This window comes from Schistocerca serialis, chromosome 1, assembly GCF_023864345.2.
Source record: "Schistocerca serialis cubense isolate TAMUIC-IGC-003099 chromosome 1, iqSchSeri2.2, whole genome shotgun sequence".
Taxonomy (NCBI): domain Eukaryota; kingdom Metazoa; phylum Arthropoda; class Insecta; order Orthoptera; family Acrididae; genus Schistocerca; species Schistocerca serialis.
Window position 1 is genome coordinate 486,640,209 of NC_064638.1, and position 23,627 is coordinate 486,663,835.

Consider the following 23,627-nt stretch of genomic DNA (forward strand, 5'->3'; position numbering starts at 1 on the left):
ATCCAGTGGAGCTGTTTAAGGAAGCAATTCAGTTTTGGCTTGATTGTACAAGATAGTGAAACTGAAGCAGCTCAGTTACCAGATGACTGTAAGGCCATTAGACAAAAAACACATGCGCATATTGGTTTTGGCACATAAACACAAGCTCAGATTGGTTAAGTTCAAAGATGGAAATAAGCTATGTTAATAAAACAAATAAAGATATACAAAATTTCTCTTGGGCCAATTAGAAAAACATCGGAAATGTGAATCTGGATGGCAGGATGTCAACTTTAACCCCAGTCCTCTCAAAGGGAAATCCAGTGTGTTAACAAACTGATTAGGCCAAGCAGTATCTGCAATCATCTGTTTAAAACCACACTACTTCACAAAAAGGCCAATTTTTTTTCTAATCAGAATTTTCCTCACTTTCGACGATGAGATACATGTGTACAATTTTATAATCAAAATACTACAATTTTTAAAATTACTAATATGTAATCTCACAATTCTTCAAAGCAAACTGAGTTTTATACAACATTTTGCTGCATATTGATGTCCAAGCAATGTAAGACTCACTCACTCACTCTCTCTCTCTCTCTCTCTCTCTCTCTCTCTCTCTCTCTCTCTCTCTCTCTCTCTCTCACACACACACACACACACACACACACACACACACACACACACACACAATTAGCTCTACGATGGATTAACTTCCAATACCTCAAAATATGGTGATTATGACTAGATCTTTTCAACAATAAAAGTTTCTCAATAAGATGAGCTGAAAAATCTAAAAACGCTGTTATGAGATTTACGTGATAAAATGAAAGTAATACAGTGGTCGTCACCATTACTAAAAACAAGCTTGTTTCTATCAAAGGTTAAAAAAAAGGGCTAATGCTAAAATGAAAATGGTTTTTACAGGTAAGGATTACTTGCCTTTTCTTTTGCGGTTTTGGTGGTCGATGCTTCAAAGCATTAAGTACAAAGTATTTCAATAACTTCTGGTAACTGACTCTGACTTTTACTGGTTGTCCTGGTGGGCAATGTTCACGATACCATGATTTAACCAAAGGCACATCAATTGCTCTACGTGTTCTTCCTGCAAATTATTTAATAAATTTCAGTGAAACTAGTCTGTAGTTGCTAATAAATATTGTAATTAATTAATTTAAATTTTAATCCATTAGGGAAAGTAAGTCACAGAACAGTTTTTGACAGCTTCTTGAAACCAGACTAGAAATTAATGTTACCTGATCGTATATTAAATGGTCGTGGTGCCCACAAGAGAGCAATACCATTTGCTGTGTTGTCTGTGTACAATGGTGTCTCTTGAAGGAATGGCTGCACTTCTTCCGGTAGTTCAAACTCCTCATCATCATCCGGCAAGGGTTCTGTTGCCTACCACACATTAAATGTAGCTCTTATTAAGAAGCTTATTTCTGAAAAAGCTCTAGAGTGCATTAGAATCTACTGTTATGATGAATATCGAGTTAATAGGTAAGATAAAAGAAACAAGCAGAGGAGGAATGAGTATATATATGCTCATAAAATTATTGAACCAATTGCAATTTAGAACTGAATATATTTACTGCACTTAACCAGATATGAGTCTACCTGAATGCAGACAAATAAGCCTGAGGATTTAGAGCAAGCCCCTAAACAAGTACCTCATGCTTAAATGCAATCTTTCTCATCATATCTTGTGTACAGAAAGAGTGGCTTTGACCTGTCACTTTAAAAACAATCACACATTGCCAAAGAGGTGTCAATGTCCAACAAAGGTCCTGAAATGTGATTCTCAACTTCTTACTTATTTTCTCACAATTTTGCATTCACCTTCAACTTATGGTTAACTGGCAATTTTTACTGATAAATAGTTTATTTCATCTCCTTTGTTTCTGGTCCTGAGTCTGAAGAAACAAAAACTTCCTTTCATTTTGTAATCTTATTCTTCTTCTCCCTCCTCCTTTTCTACAGAATTTGTCCCACATTATGGCAGGATCTGCATTTTTGGTTCTGTCGCGATTTTATCTGATCTTGCATCCAATCAGGATGCTGGCCACCTCACACCTTGATATATTCGTGAGGCGTGTCAAAGCCATCACTGTCTACGTGTTCCTAATGGCGGTTTACCATTTACACTCAACTAAAACCATTCTTTGCCACTGTTGTTGCATATATTCTAAGAACATGCTCTTACATTGCACACTGCTTTCTCTCATCTTTCCTATCATTGGTACTACTCCATATAAATCACAAACTTCGCCATTTGTGGCATGACTGTGCAGTATTGATATAGATGTCCACTTGAGCATTTATATTTCCATGGCGGCACGTTGTCATCCCACTTCTTTTGTTAAAGGCCATCATTCAGCACCATACAATGGAACTAAACAGATTACGGATCTGTATACCTTTGACTTGAGCCTGTCTGGAATCTTCCTGTCACAGAGTACAGAGGTCACAGAACACCACTTGAACCACAAGCTACTCCGGCAGTAAGAGGTTTCTCCACAGAGATTTCCATCAGCAGCAATTGTGGAGCCTATGTACTTACAAAGTCCTTGCTGTTGGGAGGTCAGCACCACTAATTCTGATGGTATCCAAGTAATTTAGATCTGTGATGTGATACTGTACATAAGGAAAATACAGTAACAAATCTACTTCAACATGCTGATCATTCCAAGCTTTCACTTGACAGGCCAGTCTTGTGTTTACAGGACAACAGCACATCACCAGCTTACAGTAACATCCAAGGTGCAGTTTCCTGTTGATATCTTGCGACTGTATCCACAACTATGATGAAAAGGCGGCAAAAGAGCAGGTCCCTAAGATACTCCTACCGAAACAGAAAAATCGCCTAATAATCCAGCAGCTTAATGTACGTGGCTCTTGGGATCATGGCAGAAATGTCTGATTACCCTATTAGTCAGATCCTTTTATCAGTGATGCATTCAAAGACCTTCACTGTGAGTGATAGAAGCCGTACTGGGTGATAGTTGCTGCATTCAGCTAGGCTATCCTTCTGCTTACAACTTGGAACTGCTTGATCACATGTCGGATCAGCTGCAATTGTTCCCTCTTTGACAATTTTGTTGGCGAAATCTGATAACCATTAAGCCAAATACCAAGGCAAATTTTCCGAAATACTGCCACCACTGCTTCGTTGTTTTCTTCCTACTGAACGCAAGTTTGTCTTCATCATCACTGATTCCACAAAATTTCTCTCTGTCTGCTGCCAACACTGCTTCGCAAGTCTGTAGATTTCTTACTCTCTAGTTGATGTTTCCAAGTTTATCACGAACTTTGTTGAAGTGGCCTAATTTTGCTGTCACAAATGTTTTCTTTGCTACACTCCTAATTTCCCAGTAATCCTTCCAATTTCATCTGTATTTAAAGAAAGAAACTTTTGATATTGCTACCTTTTAAAACACACAGCTTTCTTCACCTATAAGCCCATGGTCCTGTCCGGCAATCAATTTTATGTCAACTGGGTTTTGTAGTGCCTAATTTCTCATGAGATTGTGCTATGACACATTCTTTCAGGACATCCCATGTTGATTCTACAACAGTAAGACGTTAAAGTATGATGCCTAAAATCAGCTGCGGCTACATATTACATAACAAATTATCAGGACACATTTTGAACATTTCACACATGAATAATAATTGTCAACATTTCTGGAACTGTTAATGTCAAGTTACTTTTTTGAACATGTAGGTTGTAGTCTTAAGGCTTCGACTTGCAAATGCCAGTTAGCTCTATGTAGTAGGGGCGCGGGAGCAAAGTTTCTATAGAGTACAGCCGTTACGAGCCTAATGGTGTCCTTACCAACTCCCACACGACTCTGCTGCTTACAGCAATATGAATGAAAAGAGTGGCTGAAACTTTGCTATTAAGTATGTCTCTGTATATTATGCTTTAACATGTAATTAACTGATGTTTAGTATTAATGTTTTGATACTGTTGTAAATAGTTTTTTTTTTGTTTCTGGTATAGGCAAATCCATCTGCTCTAGAAATGAGCTTGTAAATGTCTCTCAGTGTACTAAAATGGAGTCCAGCTATAAAGGTGGGTCAAGGTCAGATACACAGAAGCATGCGGAAATGTACGTGACTCTCAGCCAATCGAGCATCAGCGACATTCTTGCCTTCGTTCTGCACGTAGCAATCTGTGTTCTTAAAGCATGCGGCTTATTTCAGTCATAGCGTTCCATGCTGAGTGATTATTTTGCCCTCATACTGTTCATTATGAATGATGGTAAGAAATTATACCATGTGTTGCACAAATGACAAGAGGAAGAATATTTCGTGTGTATCAATATTTCGAAAGACAGTTTTCCACTAAATCCACTCTGGTACAAGGCACTTGGTGCACTGTTACCAAATGCCAGGAGCAGACAGCTGAAGCCTATGCTATTAGTTTGGGGGTCATTCAGACGGCATTCACGAAGCTGTATTTAGAATTGCAGATGTTGAGAGACTTATACTCAAGGCAATAGACAGCATCTCAATATCTGCATGGGCAGCTTGCATGGGGTATGCAGAAAAACTGCAGCATGAAGATTACAGCAGAGAAATTGGCAGGGACACAACTATAGAACCCTACCTTATAAATCTTGCTGAAAACAGGCCATTTATGTTGAACAGTGAAGACTTCTTACAGTGAAGACTTCTTACAGTGAAGTATTAATTACTGCTCATAATTAATTTTTTAGTATGACTGTGTCTGCAACTGCATTAAAAATTAGTAATACCTTAAGTATTCATCTTTGGCCTCATAACAATGCAGTTTTTTTTTCATACAACATATTTCATTCAATTAAATATATATATTGTAGCACTGTAGCAGGTTTCACAATGAATGAAAATTAACTTTTAGTAACCCATTAAGCAATCTATTTCTGATGTCCTTGTTGTTGTTGTTGTGGTCCTCAGTCCAGAGACTGGTTTGATGCAGCTCTCCATGCTACTCTATCTTGTGCAAAGCATCATCATCTCCCAGTACCTCCTTCTGAATCTGTTTAGTGTATTCATCTCTTGGTCTCTCTCTACGGTTTTTACCCTCCACCCTTCCCTCCAATACTAAATTGGTGATCCCTTGATGTCTCAGAATATGCCCTACCAACCAATCCCTTCTTCTAGTCAAGTTGTGCCACAAACTCCTCTTCTCTCCAACTCTATTCAATACCTCCTCATTAGTTATGCGATTTACACATCTAATCTTCAGCATTCTTCTGTAACACCACATTTCGAAAGCTTCTATTCTCTTCTTGTCTAAACTATTTACCATAAACGTTTCGCTTCCATACAAGGCTACACTCCATACAAAAACTTTCAGGAACGACTTCCTGTCACTTAAATCTATACTCGATGTTAACAAAGTTCTCTTCTTCAGAAACGCTTTCCTTGCCATTGCCAGTCTACATTTTATATCCTCTCTACTTCGACCATCATCAGTTATTTTGCTCCCCAAATAACAAAACTCATTTACTACTTTAAGCGTCTCATTTCCTAATCTAATACCCTCAGCATCACCCAACTTAATTCGACTACATTCCATTATTCTCATTTTGCTTTTGTTGATGTTCATCTTATATCCTCCTTTCAAGACACTGTCCATTCCGTTCAGCTGCTCTTCCATGTCCTTTGCTGTCTCTGACAGAATTACAATGTCATTGGCGAACATCAAAGCTTTTATTTCTTCTCCATGGATTTTTAATTCCTACTCCCAATTTTTATTTTGTTTCCTTCACTGCTTGCTCAGTATACAGATTAAATAACATTGGGGATAGGCTACAACCCTGTCTCACTCCCATCCCAGCCACTGCTTCCCTTTCATGCCCTTCGACTCTTATAACTGCCATCTGGTTTCTGTACAAATTGTAAATAGCCTTTCGCTCCCTGTATTTTACCCCTGCCACCTTCAGAATTTGAGAGAGAGTATTCCAGTCAACATTGTCAAAAGCTTTCTCTAAGTCTACAAATGCTAGAAATGTAGGTTTGCCTTTCCTTAATCTATGTTCTAAGATAAGTCATAGGGTCAGTATTGCTTCACATGTTCCAACATTTCTACGGAATGCAAACTGATCTTCCCCGAGGTCAGCCTCTGCAAGTTTTTCCATTCGTCTGTAAAGAATTTGTGTTAGTATTTTGCAGCCGTGGCGTATTAAACTGATAGTTCGGTAATTTTCACATCTATCAACTCCTGCTTTCTTTGGGATTGGAATTATTATATTCTTCTTGAAGTCTGAGTGTATTTCGCCAGTCTCATACATCTTGCTCACTAGATGGTAGAGTTTTGTGAGGCCTGGCTCTCCCAAGGCTGTCAGTATTTCTAATGGAATGTTGTCTATTCCCGGGGCCTTGTTGCGACTTGGGTCTTTCAGTGCTCTGACAAACTCTTCACGTAGTATCATATCTCCTATTTCATCTTCACCTACATTCTCTTGCATTTCTATAATATTGTGCCCAAGAACATCGCCCCTCCATAGACCCTCTACATACTCCTTCCACCTTTCTGCTTTCCCTTCTTTGCTTATAACTGGGTTTCCATCTGAGATCTTGAAATTCATGCAAGTGCTTCTCTTTTCTCCAAAGGTCTCTCTAATTTTCCTGTAGGCAGTATCTATCTTACCCCTATTGGTATGCGTCTCTACATCCTTACATTTGTCCACTAGCCATCCCAGCTTAGCCATTTTGCACTTCCTGTCGATCTCATTTTTGAGACGTTTGTATTCCTTTTTGCCTGCTTCATTACTGCATTTTTATATTTTCTCCATTCATCAATTACATTCAATATTTCTTCTGTTACCCAAGGATTTCTACTAGCCCTCGTCTTTTTACCTACTTGATCCTCTGCTGCCTTCACTATTTCATTCCTCAAAGCTACCCATAAGTTATGCTCAGTGCAAAATTCTACCAGGCGGCTTCCTCTTTCATTTCTTAATCCCATTCCATATTCACCTACTACATTTCCCTCTCTCCCTTTTCCTACTATCGAGTTCCAGTCACCCATGACAATTAAATTTTCGTCTCCCTTCACTATCTGAATAATTTCTTTTGTCTCATCATACATTTCATCAATCTCTTCGTCATCTGTGGAGCTAGTTGGCATATAAACTTGTACTAATTTGGTAGGTGTGGGCTTCGTATCTATCTTGGTCACAATAATGCATTCACTATGCTGTTTGTAGTAGCTTACCCGCATTCCTATTTTCCTATTCATTATTAAACCTACTCCCGAATTACGCCTATTTGATTTTGTGTTTATAACCCTGTATTCACCAGACCCAAAGTCTTGTTCCTCCTGCCACCGACTTCACTAATTCCCACTATATCGAACTTTAACCTATCCATTTCCCTTTTTAAATTTTCTAACCTACCTGCCCACTTCAGGGATCTGAAATTCCACACTCCGATCCATAGAACGCCAGTTTTCTTTCTCCTGATAACGACGTCCTCCTGAGTAGTACCCGCCCAGAGATCCGAATGGGGGACTATTTTACCTCCGGAATATTTTATCCAAGAGGACGCTATCATCATTTAACCATACAGTAAAGCTGCATGCCCTCGGGAAAAATTACGGCCGTAGTTTCCCTTTGCTCTCAGCCGTTCGCAGTACCAGCACAGCAAGGCCGTTTTGGTTAGTGTTACAAGGCCAGATCAGTCAATCAGCCAGACTGTTGCCCCTGCAACTACTGAAAAGGCTGCTGCCCTTCTTCAGAACCACACATTTGTCTGGCCTCTCAACAGATACCCCTCCAATGTGGTTGCACCTACGGTATGGCTATCTGTATCGCTGAGGCACGCAAGCCTCCCCACCAACAGCAAGGTCCATTGTTCATAAGATTACATATTTTAAGCTTATAACATATCTTAAATATATTCCACCACTGGCGATGCCTGATGTAATCAATGCTAAAATTAGTTTTAGTAATTACTACCAACGGAACTGTGTGTGTGTGTGTGTGTGTGTGTGTGTGTGTGTGTGTGTGTGTGTGTGTGTGTGTGTGTGTGTGTCATGGTGAGAGTTTCATGAATGAATGAATGACAGAGGTGTGAAAAATGCCCCATGTCCCATTACTGTTATCACTATGTTTCTTTCTATGAGTGTTTTGTGCCCAAGTTATAGTAACTGTTGTTTTCTCTGCGAATAACAGCAGCATAGTGCAAGGCTAAAATCAACACAATACGAAATCAATGCGCAAAAATTTTACTGAAATGGTCATAGACCATTCTGCAACATAGAGTGCAAGTCTGACCACTTTCATCTATAAACAAATGAATTAAGATATGCAAAACGTGCATTAATGGGTGTTAAGAAGCAATTCTTTTGTTACAGTTGCTACTAAACTAAGCGCTTAAATATAGTTGATAACATATTTTACCAACAACGTCCCATTTCCAGTACTTTAGCACAACAAACCATAACAACAACTGCATGTTTTGAAGATATCCTTAATGCTATGTATCACTTAAACTACACATTTCCATAATACCCAAGTATAAATGTGAAACCCAACAAATATGGAATGCTAGCTTAAATCAACATGACAGCTTCTGAGTTTGCTTCTATCAGCCAGTGACAACACAAACCCTTGATGCCATGGTAACATCAAGTTTCACCTCACCAACTGATAAACACAGCAGACTGAACACATGCAAAATATTTAATGCCTTAAGTTTAGAAATGAAAAAATGAAAAACATCAAGCCTGCAGCAAAGCTAACATACACTGAATTAAAGGATCGAACTGTGACAATGGCAGAAAAATGTGCTGCTACCTGTAGATCTTTTATTGAAGCTAACTTTCAGTGTTATTTAATAGTTCATTATAAACTGGAAAGGAGATACTGCACATAAATTTTGGAACAAATGTGATGCTCCCACCCAAAATCTTGGTTGTGGTTACAAACTGACTGTAGCACAGTCTGATGTCTAGGCTGGTTCAAATCGGCAAATGTCGCAGCCTTCCTCAGTACAGAAACCATGAGCCGCACTTAACTAAAATGATGTCATTTTACCAATTCTTTGAGTTGCCGCCATTTAGTCCATGTCAGACCACTGGATTATCTCTTCCTTTGACTTGTAGGTTTGAGGTTTCATTTGCATTTGGACAACGAGTGAATTGTGTAGAACTGTTCATAGTTACATCCGAGACAACTTTTAAGTCACACTGCCGTACAAGAATGAAATCAAACCATCTCATTTTGTTTCCACTGTAATAAGTACAAAGGTGATATATTCACTTCTTGAAGTTTGTATTTGTGGTGACTGTATCCTGTGCATCAGCAGACTTCAATTTTCTCTCCCCATCTGCATTCTTGTGTTCCTTTCACTTTGTGATGATGAATATATTTCAGTGAATTGTATAGAATGGATCTTCATGGGGCAGTAGCATTCAACTCTAGCACCTAATCACACTACACCACATTACAGACTCAGGTGAGCAAAAAATTTCAGGGCATAGTTTCCACAGAAGTGAACGCATTCCATAGCATTTTTTCTACAACTAACAGCTTCAAGTTCACAAAGAACACTGTCACTTATACTTTCTCTGCCAGTGTACCATTTTCCTTCAAGATATGTGCATCCTCTGCACCAAAATTAATTATACCATTTCCAATTGACAGTGTAATAAGACAATGATATCCAAATTACCTACTAAAGAAAGGTCAGCTCAAAGAACAGTCAACTGTTTTATCAAATATTCAACAGTAGTTGTCATCAGCAGATAACACTGATTGTCAAAATTGACACACACCTCAACTGCTATCAAATACCAATGCTGGAACATCAAACTACCCACTTTCATATGCTTTATATTTTAAATTCAGTATTAACTGAAATATAACAATATAAAATCAAACAATAATTTTAGATAAACCTTTTTAATAACACTGCCAAGGACGTACATGAATAATGACCAACATACGACTTCACCCTCTACAAACTTGCCCGTAAAATGTTATTAAGACAATCTTGGTTGAAGTACCACTAACAATATACAAATTTCATAAAATTTATGCAGCTCCTGATAAGCCAATAACATTAGACTAGAAAAGAAATATGATGCTACCTGAACTCCCTTAAGCCAGTATTACACTCTCAAATTTCTTTGTCAAAGAAGTTTGATGGCATAATAGGGCACTTTGTCCAATCTTGTCTGTCGTCAAATAAATTGATCAAATCTAGGGCCTTGCTGTAGATTTGATCATAAGAGTTGCCTGTCTTCTGTTCATTGCAATGTGACATGTTACCACGTGGAGCACTAGCATCGCTGCAGTGTTCTGTCATCTGTAGTGTGTTTATAAACATGGCCAGTAAATACAATGGTGTGTACCAACAACTACAAAATTAACAGAGATGTATGAAGCTGATAAGGCGCTTTACAATGTGAGTTTCCCCAAACACAAAAATTGATTAAGAAGATTGGAGACCTAACCTAATCTAACCCCCCTCCTCCAGCAAGGAATCTGAGTGTTCCAGTGAGCCTGTCTTCTGCAGATATAGCAGTTCTTAAGTGAGTATTGTGCTCTGTGATATGAGGATACATTTCACTGAGCAAATACTGAAATGTATGCTCATCCATTCTTAAGTAATTTATGTACGACTTGACGTCCTCCACTACATGCTCACGTAACAAGTTTTGTTGAATGCTTTTATCGTCTCGTCGTAAAACCCACGGCTTCACCCAGGCACGTTTCCTTTTTTCCCCCTGCTTCTCTTCCACATGTGCACACAATGCAATTGTGGAACATGCAACTGCTGCAGCTAATAACAAGTTGTTGTCAGCCGTCTTGAAGTTTGACAAAAAATATGATGACAGTGTAATACACCTTTTTAGCACCATGTCAAAGATCTTTGTCAAATAAATTTGACGAATCTTTGATTATATCTTTGATCAAATCTTTGACAAAGAAATTTGATAGGGTAATACCGGCTTTAAACTAGTACACTTACCTTCATTGAATGTCTATGTGAAATTGGATTAATGAGAGGGTCGAAATAGAATGCTGGTAGATCAGGATCTTCAGTTTTAATGTACACAACATTAGGTGTATGATACCTGCACAGAGATTAAAAAATAGTAATTAAAAAAGGAATATTCATGACAACTACAGAAAGAATCTCCTAAGAATTGTATGTATGTGACCTCAGCGATTACTCAATTCCTCCAAACAGTAATCAATAACAGTCACAATTATTCTACCACACTGCTAGTACAGACATATATTGCTTACATATGCCTCTAAAACTTGTGTGGGAACATACCCATCAAATCGATTTTCATAATGAGCATCACCAACCTTTCTTTGTAAGGACTATAATGTTTGACAAAACTGTCTTGTACATCCTTCTAATATCCATAACCACAGGGCTCATCACAGAAGCAGATCAACCAACCTCCCTCTCCCATGGAAATTTATGTACATTTCACAAGAAAAATTTATATTAAAAAAACAATAGTTGTGGACAGATGAGTAAATACCACCACAAACATATATTTAACATCATAAGGTGACAGAAATTATATGAAAAAAAAAATAATACTGAACATATACAGATATCTCAAAATCAAGTAAACAAATGCTCAGTTCCTAGTGCTGTGAAAACAAAATTTTGTTTGGCAATAAGGAGACAACGAACAGCTGTAAAACAAGAGAAAGAATAAATGGAGACCAGCATCTACATAATTTGTAAGTAGAAACATACGCTATCACTACATCATAGATAAGCAGAAAGTGCCAGAACTGTTCATAACATCAATAAATTTAGCCCAAAATATAAGTTAAAATAGTTTAAACACGAATATGTACATATTCCATGCCACCAAAGATGCATTGCAAATAACAAGGGTTAAATACATATGGCAAGAAAAAAAATTGTTTTATACTGTTGTAAGAAGATAGCCCTAAATTAATAATCGTCAACAACATATGTAACATTTCAAATTTACACCATTTACTGAATGAAATGTTTGCTTTCTTCTGTAAACATACTGCAAGTGAACACCCTTAATTTAAGAATGTACAGAAGTCAAGAATTCTATCATTTTTTATGTAGTTGAGACATTACGAAACACTAAGTAAGCACTTGCAATTGGTATGACAAATGATATAATTTTGCTGCAGCTATTAATTTTTAGCTGGGCACTCAATTCAGGTTGAATATCAAGACAACACAAAGGAATTACCATTTGCAGATAATTTGCGATCAGCCACAGAATGGTATCACAGAACCGTATGTCCACGTAACATGGTAAATGTTAACAAAATTTAAAATAACAACTCAATTTGCCAAACACAAAGCAGGTGTAAAAATTAAATTGGGCTGAGGTTAAAAATATGTTGATTGCCATGCCAGCACAGGAGAGCCACCTGCTGTGGCTGCTGCTGGTCACATGACAATGTGTTATATGGCCATGAAAGACAACAACAATAGAGAAGGCACTCTCTAATCTAGTTAACTGAACAATTAAGTAAGAAAATAGAAGATAAATACTATGTGACAGACATGTATTTGTGACATAACAACACTGTCATGACTGGTGACAAAATACTACAAGGAATTTTTAAAAATTTCATAAAAGTAGACCTAGGAAAAAAAAAAAATCAAGAGTGCAACAATTTAACTCAGAACAACCTTTCTGAAACTCAGGTTTTATACAACAATACACCAGAAAACAAAAATTTTGCATCTATGATACTGCCTATTACAGCTGCAGAATTTCCCATGATCATTTAAAACAATCAATTAGTGACAAACTGAAAAATTCTGACAATGAAAAAGTGTGTGAAGCAAAACTTCTGCATCAGCCATTAATTTTGTATGTGTTAGGTAATGGGAGATAATTATCAGTGTTCTGGATCAAATTAACCATAAGATTAATGAGAATTCAATTAAGAAAACTGCTAAAATTACAAAGAGACAATAGCTGGCCAGTACTTATATCCCAAAAATTTAAATATAGGACACGAAAGACATTTCAAGTAACTGTAAAATAAACTCTTAACATAAATTCTTTACAGCACATGAACAGGAAGCTTATTCCTTCTTTCCAACTGGCATATTTATTTTAGTTTAACGCGACTTCAGTTGCGTGCCACACTAAATTTAAAAATTCAGTATAATGTGGTACTTACCATGACAAGTGAACATAATGTGGCATGTTATTGTAGAGATATGGAAATGCAATCCTGTATTCTGTACGAATGGGTTGTCGAATGATTATTTTATTTATGTCATTGAACTCATTCCAATCCTCGTCACTGTTAGCCATGAAAAACACAATAAACAGTATAAAAATGATGATGATGTACAGTTTCTAAGTTTAATAAGCACAAATACATTCTGTGAAAACACACTACAACTTTTACACGTTGATAACAAATACTTACGCTGGATTAGAATCCTTTATTAATGGCTCAAATTTAGGGCCACCAGGAATTGCCATATTTAGAGCCTTTGCAGTAAAAAACGACTTATGATCAAATAAATAAAAAAAGTTTGTATCGACCAAGTCTGTCAGCAGTTGATTAGCCAGGCGATACAATGTTGCCATCTGTGGTAAAGTTAGATTCCAACGCCTGTATGTCGGGCCATTCACATGCCTACCATAGGATAGAAAATAGGGTTCATTAATGGGTGATCTATAAGATGCAAAATAAAACCAATTCCAAAAGTATCCATAATACTTACTTAGTTCCAACCAGAGGCTTGTGATCATAAAACCATTTGTATACAGCAGCATCCTCTTCAATGTCTAACTCAATCTGTATAGCTTCTAATGGTTCAACATCTAGCACATTGTCAGCATAATCTAATGGAGGCTCTTCATCGTCAAACGGAGGAAACCGCATTCTCTTGAAATGTCGACGGTCTCTCTTCTCCCGACGCATCATAATCCACATTGTTCTGATAAAAACAGGTTGATTTGTACACGATGTTGGACATAACACAATTATCATCATACCATCACCATTGAATCAAATTAATGTAGTATTACAGTGTTACAAAGCATGACAACAATACCTGCATATAATTACTACTTACCCCCACTGTGCTATGTACACTGGTTCAATTACCCACGGAATTTCATTTACAAATGTTATGGCTCCTGTTATATGATATAACACTTTCACATCTCTAATCTGCTCCCAGGGCATTGGCATATTTTCTAGTAACTTCATAACTGCATGTGGCATGTATTTCAAAGCTCTGCAATTATATAAAAACAATTAGAGAAATAATTTCCTCATTTAAAATGTACCAATGCACAATATTTAGAGTACCTACCCTAAATACACCCTCTTGTCATGTCTGTACTTGCGGCTACTCATATCGCCATGGTCACGAATTATTTTTCTAATGTGCTCTGGAGGCATATCTTCCTTCTGTGCATCAACAAAACCAAATTTCCGCTTCTCAGAGAACCTTTTTGATTGGAGCTGCTGCCATTTTTGAGCTGTGGCACAATAAAAATGAACACTCAATCAATAACCAATTGATGCATGAACAGGCAAATACGAGAGGCTATCAGAACGTCAGAGAAGGGAAATGTGACTGCATTTGATTTTCCCTGTGCTCTGAAATAAGAGGGGTAAAGGATTGTATAAATAGGCAGTGAAGGAGAAGCCCAAAGAATACTGTCTGGAAAACCTATTAGCCTATTTACTTAAGGCTTACCTGCTCAGAAACATTTAGAATAAAATTATTTATTCAACTAAATTCAAGAAAAGGTAACATTACAGCATTTTTCACTACTGCAGTTCACCCGAGTTGTTTGGTTGACACAAGAGCTTAATAAAAATTCCAGTGAAACCACACTTACAGTTGTATAATTGTGTATTCTGCCAGTTGGTCCCATTGTTCTCACACGATATTTCTACAGCATGACTTGCTGTCTTCTTCAGGTGCTCCCCGAAACTAAGACAGTCTCAGGAAGCACCTAAAGCAGATAGCAAGTCACGCCATCTAAATACTGAGTGAGAATGACATGAACAACCGGTAGACGACCTAAGTATTCAACATGTCAACATATTGCCGAGAAAGCCTGAAGAATTGCACGTAACATATCCACAGCTGTTGTATGTTGCGTGCCAATGTTGGTAAGAACACGTATGATGAACAACAGGAACTGAATGTGATGAATTGTAATTTGGTTATGAAACTTCCTGGCAGATTAAAACTGTGTGCCGGACCAAGACAAACTCGAAACCTTTGCCTTTCGCGGGCAAGTGCTCTACCATCTGAGCTACCCAAGCATGACTCAAGACCCGGCCTCACACCTTTAATTCTGCCAGTACCTCGTCTCCTACCTTCCAAACTTCACAGAAGCTCTCCTGCATACCTAGCAGAACTAAATGAGCCTTGCTCCGGCACACAGTTTTAACCTGCCATGAAGTTTCATATCAGTGCACACTCTGTTGCAGAGTGACAATCTTGTTCTGTAAGTGCAGTTTCACAAGGTGATGCCCCTCCGCAGTTCATAAATGTTTGAAAAATGCTATCATTCACTGCCAAAAAAGCAAGTTACGTCATCATTAGTAAAAATGTACCACATACTGCTCTCCATTTTACATTGTGTCTGGTAAACCTTTAATACAGACAATGCATTTTATATTAGTATTAGCCAATACTGACAAATTAGGAAATTTATATTTTTGACAACATTGTTTTTATATCAAATTGTATGTTGTTCTAATGTTTCATGATACCTGATGACAGTCTGTGGACTAAAACTGGTTGTATAATTAAGAAAAATTTTTATGAGCAGCTTTTGGTGGCAAGTCATAACTTTTTCAAATATGTTTAGGTCTACAGCACCAGTCACAGATTGGTGATCACATCCCCCCATCCTGACATACTACACACCACAAGACCATAATTAAATTGAGATATGAGAAATTAAGTTTAAATTTATTGTCGTGAAGAACTATGATTATCTGCTTCTTTCTTCCTTCAAGTAATTGAAACCAGGTGTCATTCGTTACTACTATCAGACTTAGTGGAAAGTGCTACAATTATTGTTTGCTCAACAATTAAACAATAGTACTGGTCCTATTAGGTTTTACCAAACAGTCTACAGAAAATTACTAATTCCACATGATTTGTAAAAAATTAAGATTAAACCATGACTGACAGCCTAAAAAAGATAAGAAACTCAATGCTGAAAGATTCAAAAACAAAGCAGATGATCCTGTGATATTCAAATGGATATATATAATAGCATATCAGGGTGATATTTGATCAAAAAACTATCTTATATTAGTGAGAGTACCAGGGACACCAAAAGGTGGTGGGTAGGACTTTGTAGCTCATAACATATATCTTTCTTTATTTTTGGAAAGAAAACACTTTGAAATTTTCAGAATCTAACTATATGCACGAACTAATTTGCAATGTGAATGTAAAATGAGAGTAAACCACAGAAATCTGGTGTGTTCAATACACAGCTCATTGGTACAAAATAAGCTGCATCTTTTGTGAGGCTGGCAGCCATCAGAGCATTACACAGATGTTCAAAAAATTCCAGTAAAAGATCCAACATGGCAATATGATCAGTCAATGTTACTCTTTTCCAAAACACGCACCACACAATGACCAAAATTATAAAATTAGACACCCAATCAGGATTCATACACTAATACAAAGCAGATGCTATGTATGTATCACCAACAAATGAACAGGTAGAAGAATCAGTAACAGCATCATGATTTAGTCTCCTATCTGCCATACAAAATGTGATGGTTATAATTTCAATGCCCAATTCTCATTGAGGAATCTGCAACTTCCAGCGATCCATAATAACACACTACTCCAGGGAAGATTTCACACATGAGCAGTAAGTCACCTACTTACAATTTAATCATAATGCAACATTGACACCACATTATTGTTTAATATAATAACAATTCGGAGAACAATTTTAACCGTACACTTTACAATGTTATGACAAGTACATAACACACACTGAAGATTGCATTACTAAGGTACCAAAGCAATTAACAGCAAACATTTACCTTTTTCTTGCAGTTTTTCCTCTGTTATAATTTCAATTTGCTTATGTGGGGGTGGAACCACAGGGGGTGGAGGATGATGGTGAACCTGTGGATGGACTTGTTGTTGAACTGCTGCTGCTGCCTGCATTTGTGCTGCTTGCTGCGCAGCCTGGGCAGCTTGTGCCTGTGCGGCAGCTTGCGCATGAGCATGAGCATGTGCTGCCTGTGCATGGGCGTGTGCTGCCTGGGCATGGGCAGCCTGAGCGTGAGCAGCTTGAACATGTGCTGCCTGCACATGAGCTGCCTGGGCCTGTGCAGCAGCTGCTAGCTGAGCATGTGCCGCTTGCTGCTGGGCCATCATCGTGGCCCATGGATGTGGCCCCAAAATATATGGCGGTATTGCCATACTGACTGTAAAATAAAAATTTTACCAGAGCTGCAATTAAAACACACACACACACACACACACACACACACACACACACAACCTGCCTTCAATAAGAGTAAATGCACAGTTTTTTCATTCTGTTCATAGGGTGAGTCCATACAAAGTGGACCTATTTAGGAATGATCCAATTTGAAAGAAATTTACGTTCCCTACACAATGAAACTATATTAAGTAAAACTTGTGCTCAATGTACAAAAGATCCACGGCTTTCGGCGAGAGTCGGTTTTGGCCAATTTGATGTTGGTTTTTAACAGAAACTAGGCCTAGTAAGTTTGACCACACATTGTTAAATATTAACAGGTTTCTTTATTTTTTTTCAGTTGCAAAAGCAGATTTTTTTGGTATGCAAATTGTCATTGTGCTTTTTTTCCGACCACACATACACTGCAAAATGAGTTTGAAAATATAACTAAGGCTTACACAAATTAGTTATATTCAATGTTCGGTAAATTTTAGATACTTCAGGTTCTGTAATTTTGTATATTTGCTAATATTTCTACTTTATATCCAGTCTTATTACAAACAATAAATTACGACAACGGGAATAATTCTACAATGGGAATATGGTAATGTTCACCTACAGATAACTATAGAAATGCACAATTTCCAATCACAAGGTGCACTTGTACATACTCATTTACAGATACACAATGGCCAATATGCTCCATGTTTAATTGTTGGTGGCAGCTGGTCACTGGGAAGGCTACCACCAAGACAGTATCAGTTCCCAAGGGGACACAGAACCATTTATTGCCACTTTAATAGAATCTAGCAGCCAATAATTACTGCTTTGTTTTGTATACTGCACAGCTTCAGTGTTATTAGCACAAGCCAGCCTAATAATAATAAACCACTTATAACAATCAAACTCCCATGTATAGATTAGATTAGTACTTGTTCCATAGATCATGAATACAAGACTTCGTAATGATGTGGAGCGTGTCAGGTTAATAAAAGGTGTCTATACAAGATATTACATTACACAAAATATTACATGACTTTTTTTGTGGTGGTTGGCGAAATTACCCACTTACTATATCAAAAAATTCATCTAATGAGTAGAAGGAGTTGCCATTAAGAAATTATTTTAATTTCCTTTTAAATGCTATATGGCTATCTGTCAGACTTTTTGATGTTATTAGGTAAGTGACCAAAGACTTTCGTGGCAGCATAATTTACCCCCTTCTGAGCCAAAGTTAGATTTAACCTTGAGTAGTGAAGATCATCCTTTCTCCTAGTGTTGTAGCCATGTACACTGCTATTACTTTTGCATTCATTCGGATTGTTAATAAAAAATTTCATAAGTGAATGTCTGCTTGTGTCTGTATGTGTGGATGGATATGTGTGTGTGTGCGCGCGCGAGTGTATACCCATCCTTTTTTTCCCCCCTAAGGTAAGTCTTTCCGCTCCCGGGATTGGAATGACTCCTTACCCTCTCCCTTAAATCCCACTTCCTTTCGTCTTTCCCTCTTCTTCCCTCTTTCCTGATGAGGCAACAGTTTGTTGCGAAAGCTTGAATTATATATATATATATATATATATATATATATATATATATATATATATATATATATAGAACACTCTTTTACTCAATGATGAGTTATCCCAGAATATGATGCCATACGAAAGCAGAGAATGAAAATAGGCATGGTAAGCTAATTTACTCAGATGTATATTGCCAAAATTTGCTATGACCCTAATAGCATAAGACCGAGCGAGGTGGCGCAGTGGTTAGACACTGGACTCGCATTCGGTAGGACGACGGTTCAATCCCGCGTCCGGCCATCCTGATTTAGGTTTTCCGTGATTTCCCTAAATTACTCCAGGCAAATGCCAAGATGGTTCCTTTGAAAGGGCATGGCCGACTTCCTTCACCTTCCTTGCCTAATCCAATGAGACCGATGACCTCGCTGTCTGGTTTCCTTCCCCAAACAACCCAACCCCAACCAACAACTAATAGCATAAGTAGCTGAACTCAAACGTTTCAGCAGATCCTCGGTGCGGTTTTCCAGTTCAATCCCTCATCAATGCATACACCTAGAAATTTTGAATATTCTACCTCAGATACCGATTTCTGATCGAAGTCGGTATTTACCAATTATGTCATTCCATTTACTGTGTGGAACTGTAGGCTCTATATACTGTGTTTTGTCAAAGTTTAATGAGAGCCCATTTTCATAGATCCACTTAATGATTTTCTGAAAAACATCATTTACAATTTCACCAGTTAATTCTTGTCTGTTGGGTGTGATAGCTATACTTGTATCATCGGCAAAATCGTATAACACAGCTTCAAACATCTGATTAGTTTACAAATCATTTAATGTGTTAAATGTTTGACTTTAAGCATGTAAATGAGAAAAAGATTAGAAAATGTTTGAAATTATGATTGGAGTTTGCTGGAAGTCACTCAGTGTTATAATCATCAAACACTACAGAATATAGTCTGGATCAGCTGTGCTCCATTTTACACAAAATCAAGTCTCTCATCAATCTCAATGTTTATGACTACATATCTCCTGAATTGTGTGTCCTACAGTGATACAATTTTGCAAATACATTCAGTGGTATACCTGGATACAGTCTGCAAACCATGTTGTGAATAGAGTTAGTAGTTCAGAAGTAATAAATTAAAATGTCATGACTGATGCCGATATTTTACTGCATGAACAGCAATAACATAGTAAACGATAAACTTTTTTCCCTTTCAGTTTCTAACTATAATACTTGTCTTATGTTAAAGATTTTAAGTACTCGCACACTGGAAAAATTCCAGACCTATCAACAAAGGTGACTGAAAATTACACTCTGGCCAGAGACATAACCATTAGCTTCACTTCTGGTTAATTTGCGTCCACAACCAGATTTTCTGCTTTAAAATTCACTGGCTTCGCCAACTCACAACCAAATTGTCACCTTCCAGTATAATCTAGGCCTCTAGCTGTGCTACACATTAGTCTGTTGCCACAACCCTGAGGAGATTGGGGGAAAGGGGGGGGGCGGAGGGGAGGAATATGTAACTTTATCTTTGGCCATGACCTTATAACACATCCAATAATTTGCGTCCATCAGTTTTGAGTTTGCAAAGCATTGCTGCAATTGTTTTACAAAAACAAATCATGCTAAAAATTACGATAAATGAGCCAGAATGAGATTCACAATGATTTGTCATTCTCCTCACAGGCATCAAATGTTCAACCTACAGAAACTGCGGAACGCATCAAACTCATCATTACCACACCTTCTAAAACGTCAAGAGAGCTAGACACGAGAATCACAGGACAACGTAAGGTTCAAGACTTGTTCAAACACAATGAAATTTGTAGGCAGGGATGCACCAGATAAATGTGAATGGAATGGGAAGAAACCCTAATAACTGTTACAATGAAATGTACCCTCTGCCACACACTTTGCAGAGTATGGCTGTAGATGTAGATAAAGCAAACTTTTAATGATGAGCAAAGGACTGGGTACTCAATCTGGTACCTAGTGCCCACTAAAAAGGAATCACAAGGGCAAGATTAGACTAAGTATAGCTTAGGCATTGAAACGATCATTCTTCCTGCGCCCGATACGTGAATGGAAAGAGACAAAACCCTAATGATCAGCACTGGACTACACCAGTGGTACTCAATCTGGTTCAAAGCACCCACTAGTGGGTGTTCCAGCTTTCATGGTGGGTAATAGTTGGTAGGGCTTTTAAAAAAGAATTTGCATGTTTTCACAAAATTTTGATGAAGTACATGACAATTTGTTATTAGTACTATTATGTGCTTTAGCTCGCTGTAACTGTTTTGTAAACTTTAAGAACTTACTTCCCTACCTTGTAAAATCACCATTACTTGAAACGTATGGGCAGAAAGGAAATTTTGCTACAGAGATACAAAAGTGAGTGGTAGATGAAAAAAGTTGTCCACTACTGGACTAGACTGTGACAGTATGCAACCCTGCCCCCTGAAAACCTAGTTGGCTTCAATTTGATAGGCCTAATGACAATCTGGACAGGAGTTGAACATGTTTTGGACACAAACTTTAGATGATATGTTTTCATATTAGGCTAGAATACTCGTAAATATCTGATGCAGTTCAGCAAAACTGGTAAAAATACCGTCAAAAGCATTGACAAGAACCTAACTATAAAATTGCTGTTAAGAAAAGTTGAAATGTTGCAAGTGTTTCCTTCGTTAATTTTGATAGTATTTTGTAGGAAAATTGTGAATAGGAGAGCATTGAGATTTTGACAGGGTATAGAGCACGAAAAGTTGTGCACCTAACCAAAATAACCTCGGCATTACATTACTACTAGTTTTATCGTAAGCCCTCTAATTTCTCCAACACTGACGGAAAGCTCGGTTGACATTTTTGCTGCCCCACCACTGAAAGTGTATCAAAATCTTTAATTTCCTGAATCTTCTGTTCAAATTTGGCATTGTGTAGTTACATCCTGTAAGTAATGCCTGTTTAAAATTTCTTTCAAAGTAGGTCCACTTGGCATAGAACTATTCCATATTAAAAATCTAACAGTTCGTTTCCGAACAACATTGCACAACACAAACTTCCGCAATAAGACACTAATGTATTTTTTGCAAAATTCGGCTAACACTGTCTGGCAAAATTGTTCCGCACATAACTTCGTGCTATTTTCAATAACACACATTCTTAACATTACAAACACTGGCAACACCAAATTAACTTTCACGTAACAGAGGTCACAAAAAATATTCGTCTTACCTCATACACAAATGTACACTTTAACCGAAACACGAAACAATGTAATCAATATTCGATTGACGAACACATTACATCAGTTTGACTATTATCCACATCACATCGCCATCTTGTGTTTCAATATGAATACAACGAGAGAATGCTAGCTGCATACATCAATTGCCAACTTAACAACAAAAAATGGTGATCATTTTCAAGAACACAGCGTGAATAGAAATGTACTTCAGCGATATTGCAATAAACACAGTTCAATAAAGTACTCTATATCAAATATTTCAATACTCTAATGTGACAGTGACAGTAACTTCAGGCGTCTAAAAGCTGACTCTAAGGGCCATTAGAATCTTGTTTGGGTGCAAGCCTAGAGACTCTTGTAAAGCCCTGTTTAAGAAATCTGGTGGTGGTGGCGGTGGTTAGTGTTTAACGTCCCGTCGACAACGAGGTCATTAGAGACGGAGTGCAAGCTCGGGTTAGGGAAGGATTGGGAAGGAAATCGGCCGTGCCCTTTCAAAGGAAACATCCCGGCATTTGCCTGAAACGATTTAGGGAAATCACGGAAAACCTAAATCAGGATGGCTGGGGACGGGATTGAACCGTCGTCCTCCCGAATGCGAGTCCAGTGTGCTAACCACTGCGCCACCTCGCTCGGTAAAGAAGAAATCTGGTATTCCTCCATTACCATGTGTATACGTTATGAAAACTCTTTTGTTCTTTAAATTAAAAGTAATAGGCAAGGACCGGAGACTGCAAAAAAACTGTGATATACGTGAGCACTTTACCAGACAAAACAGAAACTTACATATGACTCAAGTCAGCACAGCACTGTACCAAAAAGGCACTTTTCAAATGGGAGTTAAGCTTTATAACAAACTTCCTGAAAACATAAAAGCTATCACTGAGGTCAATACATTTGGAAAATCTCTAAAGTCATATTTACAGCATCACTGCTTTTACTCCATTGAAGAATATTTAAATTTATGAAATGTGTTATATAAATACTTACGTGTAAAGTGTATTATTGTAACCTTAAATATGTATGCCTTGAAATGACTTTCAGCCTGTATATTTATACCTTGACTTGTCCAATGTCTTATGCATAAGCTGCTATGTAGACAACAGGGCCAATAAAAAATACAATACAATACAATACGGGCTAATTTTGCATTAACGTTTTCCTAATACAAGACGGCGGACGCATTTTGACAGTGACAGTTGTATTTCTATCTATTTTGACCAATTGTCAGATCACTTTTACTATGTGTGGATGTTATATTTAAGGAAAACAAATTTAATTCTGATTACAGGTCGTCGATAAAAGATCAAACGAATCTTTTGACAGTTGCTAAATGCTGTAGTCAAAAATATGCATTATCCAAATGATTGAAGAGGAGCACACCACAGAACTGCAGAAACGCCTTAACAAATCTGTATTTGCAATTCGGGTGTTAGCAGACATAGGC

At 37.6% G+C, this 23,627-nt stretch overlaps 1 protein-coding gene across 1 annotated transcript in view; it reads right to left on the bottom strand.

Moving 5' to 3' along the window:
- The window catches only part of LOC126473793 (pre-mRNA-processing-splicing factor 8), a 103,168-nt gene extending 80,891 nt beyond the window's left edge, over positions 1–22,277 (bottom strand). The window contains exons 1-10 of the mRNA XM_050101071.1: positions 22,171–22,277; positions 17,013–17,402; positions 14,287–14,455; positions 14,044–14,208; positions 13,690–13,905; positions 13,389–13,601; positions 13,134–13,259; positions 10,951–11,056; positions 1,236–1,383; positions 922–1,084 (exon numbers count right to left, since the gene is read on the bottom strand). Coding sequence (XP_049957028.1) covers positions 922–1,084; positions 1,236–1,383; positions 10,951–11,056; positions 13,134–13,259; positions 13,389–13,601; positions 13,690–13,905; positions 14,044–14,208; positions 14,287–14,455; positions 17,013–17,397 — 1,691 coding nt within the window. The 5' untranslated portion in view covers positions 17,398–17,402; positions 22,171–22,277. The remainder of the gene's footprint in view (positions 1–921; positions 1,085–1,235; positions 1,384–10,950; positions 11,057–13,133; positions 13,260–13,388; positions 13,602–13,689; positions 13,906–14,043; positions 14,209–14,286; positions 14,456–17,012; positions 17,403–22,170) is intronic.
- Positions 22,278–23,627: the final 1,350 nt, after the last annotated feature.